This window comes from Ischnura elegans, chromosome 5 (assembly GCF_921293095.1).
Source record: "Ischnura elegans chromosome 5, ioIscEleg1.1, whole genome shotgun sequence".
NCBI classification, from domain to species: Eukaryota; Metazoa; Arthropoda; class Insecta; order Odonata; family Coenagrionidae; genus Ischnura; species Ischnura elegans.
The window spans coordinates 55,971,456-55,993,279 of record NC_060250.1 but is presented as its reverse complement, the minus strand read 5'-3'; the positions used below and the strand labels follow the sequence as shown (position 1 = coordinate 55,993,279).

At 37.5% G+C, this 21,824-nt stretch overlaps 1 protein-coding gene across 1 annotated transcript; it reads right to left on the bottom strand.

Moving 5' to 3' along the window:
- Positions 1 to 1,324: 1,324 nt before the first annotated feature.
- Positions 1,325 to 20,736, bottom strand: LOC124158902. The gene is made up of 8 exons (XM_046534312.1): positions 20,576 to 20,736; positions 20,249 to 20,350; positions 18,500 to 18,595; positions 18,159 to 18,419; positions 9,193 to 16,381; positions 5,862 to 6,014; positions 4,112 to 4,267; positions 1,325 to 2,646 (listed from the first exon to the last, which is right to left on the bottom strand). The coding sequence occupies exons 1-8, from the start codon at positions 20,645 to 20,647 to the stop codon at positions 2,360 to 2,362; spliced, it is 8,316 nt and encodes a 2,771-aa protein (XP_046390268.1). The 5' UTR covers positions 20,648 to 20,736; the 3' UTR covers positions 1,325 to 2,359.
- Positions 20,737 to 21,824: the final 1,088 nt, after the last annotated feature.

Sequence of the window (21,824 nt, the reverse complement as noted above, 5' to 3'; positions counted from 1 at the left end):
TTATATATAGGACTATGATAGAAACTGACAACCCCGCGGTGGCGGATACATTTGAGGGGCGCGCCCCCCCTTGCGGGGCCGCCTTCATTGCAGAACCACAATTGTAACTTTTTTATGTCATAAGATGGCATTGTCTTGTATATGTGTATAATTAGTTTAAATGAAACTTTCTTATACTTTGCATGTAACTTGACTATTTTTTGTTACAATAAAGGTACAGGTAGCTCAAAATATATTTTGCGCCCCTCCCTTAAGTGTTTTCTGTATCCGCTACTGCAACCCTGCCCGACAGTTGAAAATAATTTTACTCTTAGACTGCTTTAATGACTGCAAACGAAAAATGCTTTCATGCACTTGGCCATTGCTTAACTGCCAGCGGTAGTCTCCCAACATTTTTTATTGCCACTTGGGTATCTTGCACTTAGGCACTTTCCCTCGTGGTAAGGATCGCTGAGGGGCCTAACTCTCGCAGGCCAGCCCCTCGCTGCGGAGGGTGCCTCCTACAATTTCTTATCGTATTGCACCTTTTGTATTTTTTCCTACCTGCTCCACGCTGTTATTATGCCTATCCAAATGTAGTCCCATCCTTGGTAAGAATGAAGGAATGATCGCCCCGGATATTAAGACATTCAGCCAGTCTAGAAGGGAAAAATATTCCTTGCTTCTCTCCCACACAGGCTGGTAGCCAAAATTGCAAATTCTTTGCAGTCCAAGAGTTAAGAACTATGTGAGTGGAAGGTGGCATAATGAACATGGAGCCTTGCATCAAAAGCAGACCATGATATGCCAGAGTTCTTTTCATCATCATCTTTGCAGCAAAAGGTCCAAATTAAGTTTTCTTGGTGAGAGGATGTGCAGGTTATGAAGATAGAACAAGGCGAGGGAGTTCAAAGTATCAAGCAGTATAATAAGAACCAGAAGGAATAGGGGCTGAAGGATTTACATGCCCCAGGCTGGATTCATTCACATGGACACATTCTACTCCACCCAGGCTAGCTGATGAGTACAGCAAAATATTCCCTTTTTCAAGGAGCAGATTCCACTGCAAATTCTATCAGCAACAAATATCTTACCAACTCACAGTTTAGTTTAGACTGAGCATAGAAAACACTGATAGTGTGTATCTGTGAAACCCTAGCAACTACATATGTATCTCTTCCATGAAAACGTAGAGTATGAACAAATGAGCTACAGAAACTCATTGAATGTGATCATCAGCGAGTGATCCACCACAACACCACTTCCAAATGCTTCCCATTACATATACACATTATAGACGAGTTGCACCTAAAATTTCCATTTAAATAAGTAGAATTCAAGAACATACTGTGCAATAACAGATTTTTATTCAAATCTATATAAAAATGATTAAGTCAGAACAAAAAAAAACAGGTCAAACCTGAATGAAGTTTAAATTTTAACATAGGGTAAAGAATATATGCATATATTCTTTCAAGCACTGATAGATACAGAGATGGGCATATGAAAAATTTTTCTAATCCATGAAAAAAAATCTGCCCAAGATGCATTTTATAGGTCTATGGTTTTATTTTTCCAACTCAGAAAATGAATTCCAACTACTAGTTAAATACAGTAATACGTGTATATACAGATATCAAGTTTATTATACATAAAATTGTAGGAGATCAATTTATTGAGTATAAAATCAGTTAAAACTATTAGATTCTTTATTAGAGGTAGAAAAGGATTGAAATTTAAATCATATCTTGTGAAGATGAGATTACAATGTATAAAAAATTATGAAGACTTTTCACGCTTGGAAATTCTCACAATGCAATGAAGAATGCTGCACATAGCCAATGATTTAAGGGCAGCATAGTTCTACGATGCAGTTACCTTGCAATACAATGCTAACCAAAAACAAATTTACTATAAACTATGAAGGACATTAGTAGAAAAAACTAGTGTTTGCAGTTAAAACATATAATATAGAATTACAAAAGGTCACTCCAACTTCTCATTAAATTCAACAGACTCCTTAACATTCTTTTACATAAAGCTTAGAATAATATCCCCATTTCAAACACAAAGATGGAATACAAAAACTAAAACTTTACACAAAAAAGTGTAGGGTTAAAAAGTATTGTTTTTAGGCTAATTGCATATTCAAACATGAAATGCAATTAGCTTTTAAGTTTTCAAATCTATAAAATTGGTTATAATATCAATAAAACACCATTAATATGTACATCAAACTATGCAATATTCACAGCCCTGATAAATATCCCACTTGTACAAAACACAAATATCATCTCGTACACAACATTGCTAACTATAAAACAGTCCTTGAGATTCTATGAAACCTCCATTCTGACACTAGCAAGTTAAAATAAAAAAATCAACGAAGACTGAACTCTTTGTTCTCCAAGTCAGGCTTTTGCCTGAGGACACTCAAAAGTAATCCTTCAACTCCTATGAGCTTAGCTCGGGGTCCTTCTGCCTTGGCAGATGCAGCCTTGCCCCTTCCAGAACGTACCCTGGGGACTTTCTTTGTAGCCACCTCAGTGAACTCATCCCAAACATGCGAGTCATCGGCACATGACACAACATAGCACAGAGGAGTCACTTTGCTTTCCAAAGCCTTCAAATTAGGAATATATTGACCCCCTGCACTGGTAACAATACCTGAAACGATAAATCAGCATTAATGTTAAAGACCAAGATGGCGATCTAAACACATTCTCATTCATTCAGCTGGATAGAGATAAACAAGGGAAAAAATACATGATAAAATGGCTTTTCTCGATAGTTTGTCAATTTTTCCACACAGTCCATGAATTTCTAAGCACATAGAAATTCTATTACTTTCCCTGACTGACAGAGTTTAACAGAAGTGTGGTCAAACTGAATAAAAAAATAATACTAAGTCAAATTTTAGCAAAGAAAAATGGCATAATTAAAATGTAAACTTGACTCAGACAAGTGTCCATTCCATCCAACAAAAAAATTTAATCTCACCATCAATAAATACAAAAATTACTGCCCACCCTAGGCAACAAGATTATTACACCCGTTGCAGTACAGTAACACCAGCCTCAAGTGGAATACAAAGGGGGATCATTATATACTAGATAAGGCATGGTTGGACAAATCAAAAATATGTACACTGATTCCATTTTTAAGGAGTTTTTAAAAGTTTGATTCTACTAAAAAAATACAAAAACAGTATCATAAAAAGACAAAATTTAAGAAGCCTTGCCAATGGTAACACCCAAGGCATCAATAACAGATTTTTTAGGAGTAAACAGCAGCCACAATTCACATTTTGCAAGGAATTCCACCAGCATTTCAATAATCCAACATTTTTAACTTAACCATCACAAAAAAGGGTTATATGCAAGGTTAATTCATAAACTCTTTGCAAGAATTAAATGAACTTTTATTATTATAGTATTCTATCGATTAAGGTAGGTATCCATGGAGTACTAAAGAAGTGATCTGGGAGCCTCCGTTTCCTTCCAGCACTGCCTTCTTCAATTCACTGTAAGGCCTATTCCCTTTCAATCTATCTAAAAATCCTATTCTTTTCCTTCCCCTCCCTCGTTTCCCTAACATTCTACACTCTAACACCATTTTCAACATCCCCTATACACTAAGTACTCCTTCCATCCATACATCCTGTCCCCTCCATATCTCATCTAAAACTGCCTTTCCTCGCCAACCATACCCAGCACTTCGTCATTCCTTTTCCTCTCCGTCCATTTCACCTTCTCCATTCTACTCCATACCTACATCTCGAATGCCTCCAATCTTCTCTTGTCCTCTTTCCTCAGTGTCCACGTTTCCGCACCATAGAAAGCTACACTCCAGATCAAACTCTTCACTAACCTTTTCTTTATACTCTTACATAACAATCCTCTCAGAAGCTCCTTCCTGTTCATGAACGCCTCCTTTGCTAGTGCAATTCGCTTCCTGATGTCCTTGCTACTGTGTCCGTTTTCCTCTAATGTGCTGCCCAAATAGTTAAATTGCTCTACCTGCTCAAGTTTTTCCCCACCTACTTTTATCTTGAGTCTCAAATTCCTCGCTCGCGATGCTTTACAAAACCGCATAAATGAATGAATAAAAACAATCCATCTCTATAATTTACCTTGGACTTCCTCAGGAGGTGGTTTCACTGATGGAGTAGCAATAAATCTGTACCCAGTCAACATCGGCTTCACTCTTGCTTTCTCCAAAGAGGATTTTAAGGAAAAGTCAAATCTCTTCTCAGTAACTTTATCGCTGACCAAGAAATCCATGGGATCTAAAATGTGATAAATTCAGAAGAAAAGGCACACAATGAGATATCCAGATCAATCAGAGAAATAAGTCTAAGTGCTCTTTCAAAGCACTCATCAGATTTAATCCACAATGAAAGATGGGATGCAATTGAAAATACAATTTAGTTGACGATGAGGAAAAAGACAGAATCAATGCTATCCATTACATCCAAATGTAGACGAATATCTCTATGAACCATCCATATCAGCAAAGGATATTGATGATAAACCACCCAGACATATTTTTAGTTCTTAAACATTATGACTTTTTTTTACCATTCCAACCATTATTTCATTGCATGCATATAAGATTTAAAATTATGCGATGCTTGATCTCATGTTTTATGTGAGCTTGGATTGGCCATATCTTGAGGCATGATAAAGAAAATCATCTAGGGACAAGTGGATGGTAAGAACGGAGAAGGAAGATTATTGATGATATACAGAGCAGGTAAAGAAGGATGTAAAAGAGAATATGCTTCAAAGCAATCTTAGCATTGTTGACTAGTGATGCTGATGGTGTGAGCTTGAGTCCAAATAAAATGCACATACATTATCTCAAATTAAATTTTTTAGTTGAAAATGACTGTTTGTCAAGTATGTATCCATTTATATTACACAACCAGTTCCCTGACCAATTTAAGAGAGAAAAGTATGTATTCACAACAACGTAAAACACAAAACCAAATTATCAACGCCTTTCTATGAAAAATTCATACTTTAGTTTTCTGGAAATGCATGGAAAATAATGGTGCTCTCTATGCATAATTAATGTAAGATTGTGGACAACATTTAAAACATCAATCACCAGCTGAATCTGAATTCAAAATTCATAGTTTGAGAATGGAATGCAGGTTCTTGAAAATTAATAATACATATCACTTTCTTTATCATAATCCCCCCATTCACATTTAAATTTTCAATTCAGTAATTCATTACCACTTTTACTGTATTTATTTCACTAGGTGGCATTAAACATTTAAGGGGCACAGTGATGGCATGTACCAGTATGAAACAAAAAATGATAAAAAATTATGAAGTTAGAATACAAAAATGAAAATATATTACCAAGGAAACAGTTGCTTAGATAGGGATATTAAAGTAGGATATTTTGAGGTCTCAAAATTTAGATACACATGTATATATTTCAAACGTTTTATCACAGTCAAACAAAAGCAGCTGTCACAGCTTAAATATCCCAAAAGTAGGAAAATTTAAATTGAAAATTTTTACACTAAGGGAAAAGCACTCACACTCAAATCCCAAGCGAATGAAACAGAGACACAATAAAGGAAAAGAAAAAAAAACTTTTACTGACATTTTCTCCCATGTTACTGACCATGATTTTGACACATCATTATCAAGATCTCTCATGTTTCTTCGCTTATGTCATCAGCAGTGTTATGACACAAGTGTCGAAACCATTGTCTGTCAGTGTGAAATTCAAAAATTACATTTTCTTTTCCCGTAACACGATTCCACAAAGTTGAGCTGCAAAGCTATAAGTAGAAAGGTTTAACAGCAGAGAGAGATTAGATACAAAAGAAAATATTTTTAAATAAACCAATGTACATTTACCGAGAAATTTTCCACTAAAAGAGGACTGTGAGAGCCATTGAGCAGTGACGATTGGTATGCCACGGCCAATAGCACAAAGCAGCTTATAAGTCCTCCTCAATCGGTCAGTTACCAGCACATTACAATTTTGAGGGGTGTCCACCACAGAACCACCTGTTGAGTATAACAATCACAAAATACTAATAAATATTACCAATGACATGTTACACATCATAGATAAAATATGATATTGTAGAAGAAGCATTGATCACACTTTAAATCATAATATTTTCGTACATATCAATTCAATGTTTCCATGATCGAATGGTAATCCATTAGGGCTCTTAAAACTTTAACTAGCCTCTTCATTAGATTGTTAAGAGACGAAACACATCAGAGGACCTCTCTCTTTTTAAAAGAATAAGGAGAAACACTTCTATTACACACTCTAGAATTGCTGGTGCAAGTGTGAAAACTCCTCAAAAGAATGCAAACTCTCCACTTGAACATTTATATATTTTTTGCTTCCCGACATATTACGTCCTGACATCTTGAATTCTTCAGAAAAGACTTCTGTCAACACATGCCTGTAAAATGAAATGAAATGTCACAAATGCTGATGAGAAAGAATGTTGAGACTGTGAGAGTGACAGACAGGAGGGTTTAAGTGGAAGTTTCTGATATAGGTTGCAAAGAGAGAAAACTCAGAAATACAATTTCCGAAAGGGGTAAAGATTATGTGTTACCAATCATAGCAGGCATTGGCAAAGGGGGATAAATGCTTATGCCCATGATAGGGACAAAAATGGTATGCTAGCAAGTAATAGGAAGGAAGGGAATATTCTTTACTGATGAGGTGAAGTGAGGGAATAGTTACACCCAGGTGAGACTGAAATCATAAAGGAGTCAGAGACCGTAAAATAATGGTTTCTCTGAGAATACATTAAATTGAATAAGAGTATAATTTGAAAAATGAAAGACAAAAAAATAAAGCTCAGGATGCTTAGGACAACATAATATTTTAACAACTTAAAGTAAGGATGTACAAGTAAAATAAAAAGAACCAGCAAAACTTAGAAGCCAGAGTGGAAGAGCGAATCAGACAGGGTAGAAGGGTCCCAAAGGTACGCGAGGGAGAACACAAGAGAAAAGCCGACATACATGAGCATTGTTCAATGAGCCATTATAATTTCCGAGAGATTACGCTAGAAGTACCAGAATTGAATTTTTTCCAGTAACCTGCACTCCTAAATACTATCTGTGCAAAAAAGGTAGAACGCTGAACTAAAAGTATGTATTTGCATAAAATCCTGCCAAAGCTCCATAGGGGCATGTCATATATCGTTTTACTCATAGTTTATATTACGGAAATTGCCCGACGGCAATGCACTAACCTGAAGCAACCAATTTTGCCTCTTTGGTATATTTTAAATAAGAGGAACAATATAAAAATTTCCTTCCATGAAAAGTTTAGAAATATTTTTTACATATAGCATAGCATATGAATTCAATTTTAATAAGCTATTTGTGATGCGAAGATGTCATTCTCTGTATAAAAAATACTATGTTAAAATATTTTGCCTGTGACGAGAAGTAGAAGACAACCATTTCACCGTTCTCATAGTTTTTCACGAGTTCTTCTTCCCTCTTTTGACCATAGAAGCTAAACATTTATGTTTAAACAATGCTCAATGATTCATTTTTGCAGTCAAATAAACAATGTAAAATAAACAATGTTTCCTTGGGTCCGGAATATATGGGTATAAAATTGTACAACAGATTGCCCTCTGGATTGAAGGAAATTCAAACTATCGGTGTTTTTAGAAGAAAAGTAAGGGGTTTTCTTCTTAAAAACCTATTTTATTCCGTAAATGAGTACTTAGGAGTCGTATGAGTGTATTACCTCATTGTATATATAATTAAGGTATTTTTATATTGTGTAATTATTGGACATGTGCAATTTTCTTGACGTGCCTTATATCAATGCACATTTATGTAATTGATCTCTTGGCAAATAAAATGAATGAAATGAATGAATGAAATGAGTGAAACGATATTTGACACGACCCTATGGAGCTTCGACAGGATTTTATACAAATGCTTAAATTTCAGCATTCTACCTTTTTTGCTCCGATAGTAGTCAGCTGTTAGAGTTTCAGCTGCATCAATAACATAGTTTAAGTTTTGTATTTGATTGAAGCGAACAACTTTCATCTGATTTTTAACAGTCAGTTTGGAGCGGCAATTAAAAGCTTAAATTAAAAGGGTTCACTGCGAAAGAAATCAAAGGTGAGTTATATGAAGGTTGGATGAAGATGGAATGTCTGCTTTTGTGTTTGCACCTATTTACAATAGGATGAAATAGTTTAAACATGACCGTGCATACACAAAAGATGACCATCGCTCCAGTTCCCTCGACCCTGGCATGATTGATAACATCCACAATATGGTTTTCAGTAATAGATGAATCAATGTGAGTGAAATAGTTGATGCTGCAGGCATATCGCAAAGCAGAGTTGCTTTATTTTTGCACATGAAAGAATTCTCAGCAAGATGGGTGCCACGTTTTATCAGAGTGGAGAATAAACATAGTCATGCTTTCGACTTTGAGGTGGTTTTAGCACTATTCCATCTTCATCCTAAGGATTTTAGGCATTTTTATTTTCATTGTTGGCGGCTTCAGGTAGCACGTCAAAATAAAGTTAAAGAAAGTAAAGTACAAAGAAAGGTCAGTCGATGAGGACCAAATGGTAAAGTATACCACCTGAAATTAACCTCTCGTTTAACACTAAAATCACTTGACACCACACATTTTAGGATAATAGCTGTTATGTATGAGCTGTTATGCACTCTGAATTCATGTTTGCATTCATCCATAAGACACTTTCATATTCTAGATGTTTAAAAAACTTTCATTAACCCAAAACATTAACCCAATTTTTTAAAACAATTTTCAGGGAAAAAATGTGTTATTATTGTTAATGGAAAATTACATCAATAGAAATAATTTGACAAGAAATATTCAAATTTTTGAATCGAGTGCAATAGCATTACATAAGAAAAAATGGAATTTTAATCACACAAAAAATTCTGAAAGTCATTTTTTTAAATAAACTTGCTAGTAAAATGATGTTCTGTTATGGCACCTGCATCAAAACTTAAAGCCCATGCATAACTACTCGCACTTAACAACTTACGTTGATAGGTTGGGAAACAGGTTTTGACTCCATGTAAAGGATCCTGTTTCCTAAGACCAACTTTAACCAGCAAGCTAACATTTAGACTGACGTTCACAGGAATAGAATATAAATAAATGCACTTAACTGATGGATGACTAAGTCATTTTTCTTACCTAATCTTTCCACAATATGGTTCAGTTTGGGGTCACTGAGTCCAGTGAAGAGCACATTGACGGACTCCTTTTTCTGCTTCCTGACCCGTGAGGGTACCTTTTCTTCCTGCACCCTTTCTCCAAGAACGGACTTGTTGTACAAAGGTGAATCAACAGCAACTTCACTACTTTTCATGCTGCCAGCATCAACAACTCTACCCCTTGAAATCCTCATCGGAACCACTTTTGGGGACAAACAATAGACTCCCTCTTTCATACCACCTTTGTCTTCCTTGATATTCTTGTCTGGAGGTGGTGCAGGACTGACTTTTCTTCTCCTGCTGCGACTTGCACCTGAACTCGTGCCCCCAACGATACCTTTCTGCTCTTCTTCTTTCTTTCCATTGTCCACATTTGTGATCCCCAACGAGGATGTTGTCATCGCAGAACTTGCAGACTTCAAACCACTCTGTTCATTCTTGTTGATTTCACTACCTGCCGCCCTTTTTCCCCTCAAGCCCCTTTTCTGTGAGGCTGAAGTCCGTTCAGAGGTATCAGAATTTGACTCTTTCCTCAACTCTAGGCTAACTCCTTTCATAATGTTTTGTAGGTTTAACTTGATTGCATCACTGGTCTCCTCACTCACTGTATCACTAACCCCAACAACAGCTGATGCCTCCTCCACTATGCCTCTCTTTCTCCTACCCCTGCCACTACCCTTAACTCCACCACCATCTTCTTTCTTTTCTTTACCCTCTACTGAGTTTTTCTTATCCACGACACTTTCGCGAAGGTCATGTGCTTTGAGGGATAGCTTTGATATTTCACCAACCTTTTTGGCAGGAGGGTCCACTGAGCCTTTCACCACAACAGGCTCCTCTTCCCCATTCCTACTGCCACCTCTGGTAAATGCCTTGACGAAACTGCCAACATCATCCACTTTTACTCTTTTGCTGATTTTTTCAGGCTCACCAGAAACCCTTTTCCTGGAGATGTTAACGATGGAATCTGAAGGCAAAGTCATCTCCTGACTTAAATAAATACCAGAGTCAGTGCGGGTGGCAATACTCTTTTCCTCCCTCGCCTCCCTTCTGCGGGCAGGAATGGGCTCATATGATTTGAGGTCACTTTTCATTTTTTTGGGCTTCACCGGACTGCATTCAACACCGAAACGTTTCTTAGGCTTCCTCTCCCTCCCAGAGCGCCTGATGGCATCAGTAGAGCCAACAGAGGTATTAACGCTCACCCCATCATCATGGGTCTCATTACCCAGGGCACTCTTTTTAAGTGTGGCATTAACTGATGAATCAGACTTATCAATGACTGCCTTTCCAGATACATCATCCTTAGATTTTTTCCCATAGAACATCACTGGAGATAACTCTGCATCCACACTGCTTGATTCATTTGTCTCTCCCATTGCTACCGCCCCTTTGAAGGATTCATTTATCACAACAATTTTTTCAAGGAACTCAGCAGGCTGAATGACTTCCCCACTGTCATGAAGATCAGCTTCATTTGCATTTCCCTTCTTCCTGCCCCTTCCTCTTTTAGCTGCCGCTTTGGTGACGGGAGCCAATTCTCCAACTGATGGAGGTGCATTCCTCTTACTTCCCCTTCTCAAACCTTTTCCTTTTAAAGATTCATCACTATGATCATCTAACAGTACATTGCCCACAAAATCAAGCACATTCTGGCTACGGATTTTGCTTTCCTTAGCTCCAGCATTAGCTGCAACAAGAGAATCTGCAGGTTTTTTCAATCTCAAAATATGACCCTTTCTTGAATCATCAACCTGGGTAGTGGGAGGATCTACCTTTCTCAAAGACGGTGGACTCTTAACCACATCTACTAAACAAACTACTGGACTGATTAGATCTTCTACTCCATGCTCAACTTTATTTTTCACTCCACCACGTTTTCCTTGATATCGACGAGTTGGTTTGGCCTTCTCATTTGGAGCATTGGTCAATGGTTCAGGGGGGGTTTGAACATGCTCCACAGATCTGTTAATTGGAGTTGAAGTCACAACTGCATCCCTCAAAAGAGATGTTTTTGACTTTACTTCCTTCGACTTACTATTCTTGACTTTTGGCATATCATTCATTCCAGCCACTGTTACTTCAGTTTCTTTTTCAAAACCTTTGGTTTCCTTCTCTATGTCACTACTTTTTGCATCCAAATGATGAGACTCTTCTACATCCTTTTTAGACTTCTTTGTAGGGTATGAGGTGTTTTTGGTATTACGATTAGTCTTAGCTTTTTCTGATGCCTTCAACATATCAGATTTAGCTTGCTTTTCTTGATCACGGTCATCAATTTTCTCCAGTCCTTTTGATAGACCCTTGGCTTTTGATGCACCCTCTGCTTTTGATGCACCCTTAGCTTTTGATACACATACAGCATTTGATGCACCTTTCGATGGTTCAGGTTTGGGAGCAACAGGGAGTTCATCCTGTTTCTTTGAATCAAACAAATTCCTACATGTGGTTTGAGCAGGGACAAACTTATTTCCCGTTTCCTGCAATGTGGCTAGGAGGTCAGGGGTGTCAGGCAAACTTGCTGAGAAGTCAAGGTCGCTGTCACTACTATCATCTTCTCTGGCATGCACACTCAGGTCTGCAAAAATATTCACAGCTTTCCTACCTTTTCCAGGAGATGGGAAGGGCTTTTTTGGAGACCCCACATTTCTTAAGAGGTGGGCTCTCCCTTTGAAAGACAGAACTCTTTCGTGGGAAAAGGCTGCCATTGAAGCACTTTTCTTTTTGCCATCTCTCACTCTCATTTTGTCCAAAGTGACATCATTACTCTTTTCCTGGTCATCAGGTAGATGTGAAGTTGGAGCTGGTTGGGTATCTAGTAAACTGAAATCATCCTCCTGACTCTGATTTTCCTGACCTGCAGATGGGAGGCAAGAAGTCACACCTTGCTGAAGGTCTTCTTCAACTGGGGCTGGCTGTGTTTCTAATTCACTCAAATCATCTTCTTTATCGGAACTGAAGACCAGCTGACCTGAAGCTTTCAATTTACCTTTGATCATAGCTGACACTGTATTTGTCTCCTGAGCAATTTGATCCACTTCTTCAATAACAGGAGCTTGCTGAGTTAATAAATCACTAAAATCTTCTTCTGCATTTACATCATCATGTCCTTTTGAGGTCTTACATTCTTCCTCCTTCGTATCATCATCAACAGGGGCTGGCTGAGTAGCCAAATCACTCAAATCCTCATCTGGCTCCTTTTCCACTCTCACACTCTTAACTACAGCCCTGGGAATTTTAAAATCTGGCTCAGCTGACAACTGTGAAGGCTTCCCATCCTCAGCTTGGCCTGCTTCTTTCACTTTATCCTCAGTTATTGGAACAGGCTGAGTTCCTAAATCACTCCAGTCTTCCTCTTCTTCCAAGCACATTTGAGCAACAGCTTTACATTCAGGTTGCACCTTATTTGCGGATGATCCAGTGTCAACCTCCTCATTCTCCTGCTCCTTTTCAGCACTTCTTGGAGCAGGTTGGGTCGCCAGGTCACTCATATCATCTTCTTCTTCAGCTAATTTTGGTGCAACAGACACAGGAGTCTTGAATTCAGGTGATGCTTCCAAGTGGCATAAGCCAACACTCCTCTTAGTCACTTCATTTTCCTTTCCTTCACTGCCTGGAGCTGGCTGAGTCATTAAATCACTCCAATCTTCTTCCTCGGCAACAACCTTCTGCACACCCATGACTGGAGTCTTGAATTGTGGAGGCACCTCCGTGAGGAATGAGCTCATATCTTCGTCCTCATTTTCCTGCTCTTTTTCTGCACTTTTTGGAGCTGGCTGAGTGGCTAAGTCACTCAAATCATCTTCTTCTTCAGCAATAATCTGTTTCACACCAGCCAAAGGAGTCTTGAATTCAGGTGGTGCCTCTGTAAGGAATGAGCTCATATCTCCATCCTCGTTTTCTTGCTCTTTTTCTGCACTTTTTGGAGCTGGCTGAGTGGCTAAGTCACTCAAATCATCTTCTTCTTCAGCAATAATCTGTTTCACACCAGCCAAAGGAGTCTTGAATTCAGGTGGTGCCTCAGTTAGGAATGAACTCATATCTTCTTCATCCTTTTCCTCTTCACCTCTGGAAGGAGAATGAGTATCACTTGAAACAGGAGCTGGTTGAGTCAAAAGCTCACTCATGTCGTCTTCATGAGTAGTGTTGACTTTCTTAGCAACGCATTCAGGTGTCTTAAAGTCAGGAGGTGCCTGGGTTAGAAATGAGCTCATGTCTTCTTCCTCTTCATCACCTTCAACCATTCCCTTTTCCTCAGCACTGCGAGAAGAGGTGGTTAACTTTGGTGTTGGTTGGATCTCAAAATCACTTATATCTTCTATACCCGATGATGTCCTTTTTCGTCCCACCAATGGTGTTTGAAAATCTGGCGGTGCCTCAGTCAGAAATGAGCTCATATCTTCTTCCACTTCTTTTGCAACTTCTTCCTTACGGCTTATCTGTAAGCCTTTTCTCCTTGTATTTCTACTACACACGGGTGTTTCAGCCACCAATATTTCATCCTCATCATTGTCAACCGTCATAACCGATTGATTCTGAACATTTTTGGGATTGGAAATTTGACTCTCAGCATTTTTGTCAGATGGTTTGGATGCATTGCTAACATGAATGGCGGTGGATTTTTCAGTTTTGTTCGATTCACTAAAGGCATGCCTCTCACCAGTAGAGCTATCATCAATCTTTTTTTGCCCAATTTGAGTTGAAATAATACGGGAGGGGGGCAACGTTTCATCGATGGTCATCATGGCTGTTTTGTTTTCATAACAACTTAATGATTTTCCATGTCCAATAGCAGACAATCCCACTGTTTTATTCTCATTAGATTTTTCCATTGTAGAATTTACATAACTCTCATCATCATCATCTTCTCCATCAGTGTCAGAAATCACAACTATACTGGCATTAGGATCTACCACAACAGGAGCATTGATTCCATCTTGATTATTCTTGGATGCTGATTCAAGATTTAAATTTTGACAATCACTTGCCGCATTCTTCGATTTTCCAATTGATGAGAAGCTATCTTTTGCTTCACTCTGCGCTTTAGAATGTATCTTTTTTTCCCTTTCATTGGTATTCAAATCGAGAGCATCTTCTACATCGGTTTCCCCTCCATCACTCTCCACACCAGACTTAATTTTCTGAGCATCTGTGGGGATGCCTGCCAACTTTCCTGCACTGTTGCCTTCAAAAGATTGTGTCACCAATGCTGTTGATCCACCTTGCCTACAACCACCATGCTCTGAATCTGAGACGGATAAAAAATCTTTGACAAAACCTTCATTTTCACAATTTTCCTTTTTTTCCGTTAAAGCTTTCATATCACCAGATTTGGAGACACTTTTCCCATCTTTCCTTTGACCACTGGGAGATGTGGGAATAGCTTCAGTTGCAGCAGAAAATATATCATCCTCATCGGTGACCTGGTCATCACCATCATCATACTTCGAAAGAGCATTCTCAGGCTTTGTTTCTGATTTTTTCAGTGGGGAGGAGAGAGCTGGTGGAGCTTCAGTCGCTGCAGCAAATACATCTTCTTCATCAGTTAAATCATCGTCTTCACAAACACCACCACCATCAACTGCACTCTCTCTCTTAGAAATCTTTTCATTAGATGAATGACTGGGAATAGCCTGAGTAACCACAGAAAATATATCCTCTTCATCAGTGATCTCTCCTTCAGAAGCAATTTTAGCTTCAGCAGGCTTCCTTGAATTCTTCTCAGATTCTTCCTTTGAGGAGATCTCATCCGGGAGTGCTTCAGTAGCGGCTGTAAATATGCCATCTTCATCAGTCACATCACCATCTTCAGGAATTGAAGCTTTATCAATACATGGTTTCAACATCTTCTTCTTTGGAGACTGACCTGGAAGTGCTTCAGTAGCCGCAGAAAATATATTGTCTTCATCAGTAACTTCACCATCCCATTCACCAATGTTTTTAGCAACATCTTTCTTTGAATTCTTCACAAAAGTTTTCTTGCCGGAGAACTCACCAGGGAGTGCCTCAGTAGCTGCTGAAAATATGGCATCTTCATCAGTATCATCATCTTCTTTAGAAGCGTCAACACTTTGAGCACTGGATTTCCTTTTACTACAACGTTTCATCATCTTTTTACGAGACTGACCTGGAAGAGCCTCAGTAGCTGCAGAAAATATATCTTCATCATCAGTAGTGTCACCTTCGTCAGATGCATCACTATTTTTGGAAATTACTTTCTTTGAATTTATATTATAAGGTTTCTTTTTGGATGGTCCTGAGGGTAAAGCTTCAGTAGCTGCTGAAAATATGTCTTCATCATCAGTATCTTCATCACCCTTAGCACTAGCATTTGTCTTTATGGAGGGATGACTTGGAAAAGCTTCAGTAGCTGCAGAAAATATGTCCTCTTCATCAGTAATATCATCTTTTGAAGCTTTTTTTTCCTCAAAGGATTTGGCTCCCTGACATTTTTTGAGAACACTTTTATCAGGCTTACCAGGCAAACCTTCAGTGGCAGCAGAAAATAACTCATCTTCATCAGTTACACCATATTCCTCCCATGCATCATTGTTCCTCTTAGACACACCCCTTGTTTTCGATACACCCATAACAGGAATTTTCACTTGGAAGTCCTCTGTTGCTGCAGAAAATAGGTCATCTTCATCAGTTGCATCACCTTCTTTTGAAATGCTAGAATGCTCATGATCTGTTATTTTAGGACTTCCTTCAGATGCCATCTTAACATTTCTATCTTTAGGTTTAGGTGGAAATCCTTCAGTATCTGCCGAAAACAAACCTTCTTCATCCGTAAGTCCACCATCATCTGATGCATCACCATTTTTGTCAACTCCATCCTTTGTCACAGAAGAACCCTTTTCCTTATGGGCTACACTAAAATCTTCGGTAGCTGCAGAGAATATGTCATCATCATCATCAATGTTACGATCATCTCCAGAAGGCTTATGATTTCCACCAGCTTGATTCTTGATATTTTTATCAACATTCTTCCCAACTTCCTCTGATGCAGCAGGTTCTGGAGCTGAAGGTTGAGTAAGAAGATCAAAAATTTCATCATCAGAGTCTGCACGGCAGCTTGAATCCCTGGATTCATTTAGCAAACCAAATGAATCATTAATACTCTTATTGGGGGTGGCAACTGGTATTTTAAAGATGTGCTCATCTGGATCCTGAAATAAGATAGAGAAGAAATAGCTATACATTTTCATCCATCGGATTTTAAAATTACTTAAAAATCATTCCATATAAATTTAAATAATTTAGAAAAGAAATCAGTTAACAGTAAGACATAATATAAGACAGGAAAGGATGGTACACATTTTACTAAAGGGAACCATTCATTCTCAAGTAATCCACTTTGATGTAAACAAGGAAAATGGTCATATCTGAATTCATTTTTCATAGAAAACTAAAATAAAAATGGCAGGAAACCCAAGAGTGGAGAGAATGAATGGCCAAGAGAATGATACAGCAGATAAAAAGCATATGCAGCAGCTTCTTATGAGATCATAACTCAAAATACAGTGACCTCTTTTCCAAAATTGGAAAATCAGCTTAGTAACAGAGAATGGCTTCCTGAGCAAATTAATCATGCAAGAAAATGTTTATTTCTCTTCCATTCAGACCAAAGGCATCAAATTTGCCATGTATTATTATGAATATTCATACATGACTCCACGAATTAAAGTACATATCACGCTCAAATGCCAGCCTAAATGGTGGATTACAGACATTTTGAACGGTGATGGTGACTGCAATTTATATAAAACCAGTTACTTTGAATTCAAAAGCAGCAGAGCTCTGATTATACCGACAAGAAGGCTCAAACAAACGACTGAAAGAGACATAATTCATCAATGATCACTCTCAGAGCAATTTTTACATTGTTATCTGTGTCATACTCTGCATCACTCAGCATTTATGCTCATTCCAGGGAAAAATCTCATTATTTTGAAGAGGGGAAGAGTAAGAAAGGCACAGTGGACAAAGATGGTAAAAGAACAATTTGGATAGCCCTTGTAGGAACATGCCAAAGAAGTGGCGAGTAGATAATCAAATGAACATTCAATTGAATGATGGATAATTGAGGCCATATTATATATCACTGTACCATAAAATATATACCTCATATTCATGGTGAAGCAAAAAACTCAGTACTGTTCAACAAACTTTTATTTCCTGTCGACTAGTTTTGACGGCTATAGCATGATTATCAAGACAAACAGGAGCTGAAATGATGCCATAGCCAACAAAACTAGTTGACAGCAAATAAAAATTTGCGGTACAGTACTGGGTTTTTTGCTTCACCATGAATATCTCATCATTCCACCAAGTCGTGCCAAAATCAATTGATTTCATACCTCATCTTCTCAAGAATCCCATATTCAAAACACTTTCAACTATAGCAACTTTTTCTCCCTCCTCTTTGACAGGTATTTGTCAAAACCAATCTGAAAATCAGCTAAAAGCTGTACTCAATCTCCTTCTACTCTGTCCTTCCAAATGTCAGGCTACTACCTCGATAAATTTTGCACTGAGCCCGTGGCGGATACATATGGGGGGGGGGAGGTGCACCCCCCCCCACATTGCTGAACATTGTAGAACCATGACTGTAACATTTTTATATGAAAAGATGGAATTTTGTGTATAGTCAGTTAAAATAAAACTTTCTTAGACTTTTTAAGAAACTTGATTATTTTTTTGTCACGATAAAAGTAAAGGTGGATCAAGATATGTTTTGTGCCCCTTCCCTTCTTGAGTTTTTATGTATCTGTCACTGCATTGAGGTCACTTTTTGTTAAACAGGAATGCTGCTAATGCCATAATTAAAGGTCAAAAAAAAAAAAAAAAAGAAAACGAAAACACACCAGGTTTAAAAAGACATAGCAAATGTGAAAAACTAAATAAGGCAATGAAATAGATATCTGAAGCATAAAAGTAAGTTACCTTTGCAGAGGCTTTCGGTGTTTTCATGAAATCCCTAACGATAGCACGCTCTCCTTTCACTAATGTCCTTCCACTGTCAACATCAGCTAATTTATCTTCCTCAGTATCATCATCCTCAATGGCTTGAGTGCAAGGGAAATCATCATCCAAGGAATTCGACTTTCTTTCCACTCTTTCAACACGGAAGGTAGATGAAACATTTCCAAAACGCACAATATCACCATCTTTTAGCTTGTACTTCACACTAGGGGTCAAAGTCATCTGTAACAAAATACAAAAGTTATGCCTAGCAATTTGTTTGAATTACATACTGAGTGATGATTTTCATTTCATTACCGTACCTTTCCGATTTTGGTCTTGTTCCTGCTATTAAGATCATGGATAAGAAACACACCACATTCCAAACCCTCAATCACAGCATGCTTACTTGAGAGAGCCTGTAAAAAAAACATTGACAGTATGACATTTAAAAAATCAGCACTCCAAGCTCATTTCATAAAATAAAAGGCCACTAAAATAGAATCTATTTGAAAATACAGTTGAATATACATACATATATTCCTCTTGAAGTATTAGCGGTGGAAACAAAAAAAAGACTTCATTTTTACAAATTTTTCCGTTTGGTGATAAAAATTTGATAGTAAATATGCATTTCAGAGGAAATTGATTCTTGAAGAAGGTCCATTAGAAGCATGAACATTATTTATTGCTACAAGAATACCCCCATCAGTGGTAAATCGCTATATCTTAAGCAACATTTCACGATGAATAGTACATATGTGTACTCGTACTACCATTTGCTCTCTTAATTTAAGGAGATACATAGGATGAGGAATAATATTGGAGGAAAAATTCACTCGGTTTAGAACTCAGGATAGATGCTTGCCCTAAGCTTTAAGACCTTTTAGAGTACCACCACAATACCACAGACTATTATATGGTTCAATCGCAGACTTAGGTGTACTTTTAAATCTGAATGTCATTTGTATGGATTATATACCTAAAATTAGGCTATGATAGGATACAATGTGGCTTCTAATGTACCTAAAAACACCATCATGAAATCACCAGAATTCACAATATCGCATGTTATTCGATTAAAAAAAAACTTCATGTCAATAAAATTGAGTGTGTGCATCCTTGAGGCACTATTATTTATATCACAGGAGTTATTTAGCACCATTTCTTTATGGTGCTCTTAATTTTCATGCATTGTTAAAAAAAATTCCGCAATGAATTGTCAGCTTTAATCACTGTATGAGTGGAAAAAGATGAAGTAAAACTGGCCCATTACCTAATATCATTTTAACCATCTTTCCCCCAATGGTATTAACTAGGATGCCATAAATTAAAACAGTTGCCTCTCTTGATGTCACATTCATTAAGCTTTTGCCATTCATTTATTGGCCCCATCACATATGTACACAAGCGAGAATCCTTGATTTGATAAAGTTTGCTTATAAGTATAATTAACATGGGCCTCAGCTATTAAAGTTCATTTTTGTGTTTATCTTTAACTATATGGCCCCTAGATGTAGTTAGATAACAAAGTAAAATCCAATCCTTAATGTACACTAGTCATAAATGATGGAACCTATTGATATTTTTGGCCATTTAATTCAAAAATGCAACAGAATGAAATAAAATTCGCTTAAACAAAAGTACGCAAAGAGGCGGATTTTTACAAACAATACATTCCCAAAAGTGAATAACTTATAGGGTTTCTCATACCTTACATATTACCTTTTGCCTATTTCTAACTACGCATTAGCAGGAACATTAAAAATAATTGTCCCACGGCAATACTGGTACAGCGTACCATGCTGTCAAATAATAAACAATATTTTTTACAACCTAAACAACCAATAAAGCTGTAATGTACCAATATCTGGCATATGCGACAATCAAAATACAGAAGTTGACCAACTATAAGTACTCTGCTTTAAACAATAATTTTGACCATAATTAGGAGATTCAATCGTGTCAATGGGTAGCCTCATATCATACGTTCTTGGCACAGAACATACATCGCTTATGAACGTAAACACTGAACTTACAAATACTTGATACCACAACTGAAATTTGCTCACCAAACTAGAAACGACAACACTACAGGATGAGGCATCACGTCCTATTTTATTTTCTCCGAGGAAAATGGGGAAATATTCTCCATTTACGATCAAGGAGGCCACCTGAAAGATATAATATAGCATTGTGTAGCCATAGTTAACACTTGTCATGAAAATCAATTCACTTCACCACAGAATTCACCTCATGTGAAGGTAAAGAACTTTTTACGAGGAAAATGTGAAGTAATATGTACTAAATAACCGATCCACAGCAAGTCCCAGAGCAAGGATAGGAATCAAACAATAATAGGATACACAAAACGCATGGGATATTAAGGAAGAACATACCTGGCGGCGATCGTCTTCGATGGAGCCATTATCCTCCTCCTCGCTATCAACAAGGACTTGAGTGCAGTCCATTCTATACCTTACATACACGGAAAATTATTATTTTCTAACCATAACTTCTATTTACTATAAGAATCCCGCTTTCATCGACGCCAACAACATTTCACACAATGCAGCACAACCATTGGCTACAATTTCGCTTCCGTTTTGTTTCCTCGCTGGTTGTCTCACCATGGACCAATTAAAATTTAGAAAAGAAAATTCTACTGTGCTGATTGGGCCGATACTGGACGGTAAATAATTTTGAACTTTTAGCGGGAGTAAAAGGTAAGTAAGTAAATTTGAGCTAAAATGTGATATTATAAAGCTTTCCAGTGAACCTGCTCTAACGTAGACCATAACCTCTAGTAGTCCTACGTCACCGACGCTGTCGACCCTCCTCTCATAACTCCATTAGTCTCCCCTCTCCTTACCTCTTCACACAGTCCAACACATTTTTCCCCTCTTTCGTGGTAAATTTCACGGTATGCTGTGAGAAGGCGAGGAACGGAAAAAAAATTCAAATTTAAAAAATGGAACCACTTTTAAGTGACTATAACCCTGGTGACCCTGAACAGGAGGTTCAAAACAAATGCCAAATTACCAAAAAATAATATAAAAAATATATTTGCCAGGAGAGGCTAAAGAAATCCACTGGTAATTTCCGAACATTTATTTTTTTCAAAAGTACATAATATATGAAAACCTCACTGATCCTTCAAGCATTGTTACAAGAGTGCACACAGCATATTTGCATGTAATGATTTTTTATGTGAAATGTATAGATACAATTTGTCATTGGTAAGTGCTGTGGCATTAGAGAAACTAATAGTGAATAGATACTCAGATGTATACAATATACATTTATCAGTTTGATATGCCATTGTGGAATGAGCTGAGTAACAGTGAGGAGGTCAAAACACGTACAGAGACTTTTATCTCATATTCACTCATCAATGGTGAAAAGTAAGTAATTATGATTCATCTCACAATCAGATTTTTATAATACAGAAGAAAACATAAATTCTTATTTTATTATGTAAATAATAAATCTAACAGGAAAAAATATATTTTACATATATGTTACATATTTTCATTTTGATTTGGAACTCAAGCAACATTTAACCTCTTATGTTATTTTAGCTCTAATTTAGATTTTAGCTTAGAGACACAGAGTGAGCATCCAAGAATTTTGGAGGCCCTATTGGAA

What these genes read in the sequence shown, in the direction of transcription:
- LOC124158902 (XM_046534312.1), bottom strand. Translation starts at nt 20,647, where the DNA reads ATGGACTGCACTCAAGTCCTTGTTGATAGCGAGGAGGAGGATAATGGC. An exon ending in TCGAAGACGATCGCCGCCAG is followed by an intron (nt 20,351 to 20,575) that starts GTATGTTCTTCC and finishes TATATCTTTCAG; the next exon opens with GTGGCCTCCTTGATCGTAAA. An exon ending in ACAAGACCAAAATCGGAAAG is followed by an intron (nt 18,420 to 18,499) that starts GTACGGTAATGA and finishes ATTTTGTTACAG; the next exon opens with ATGACTTTGACCCCTAGTGT.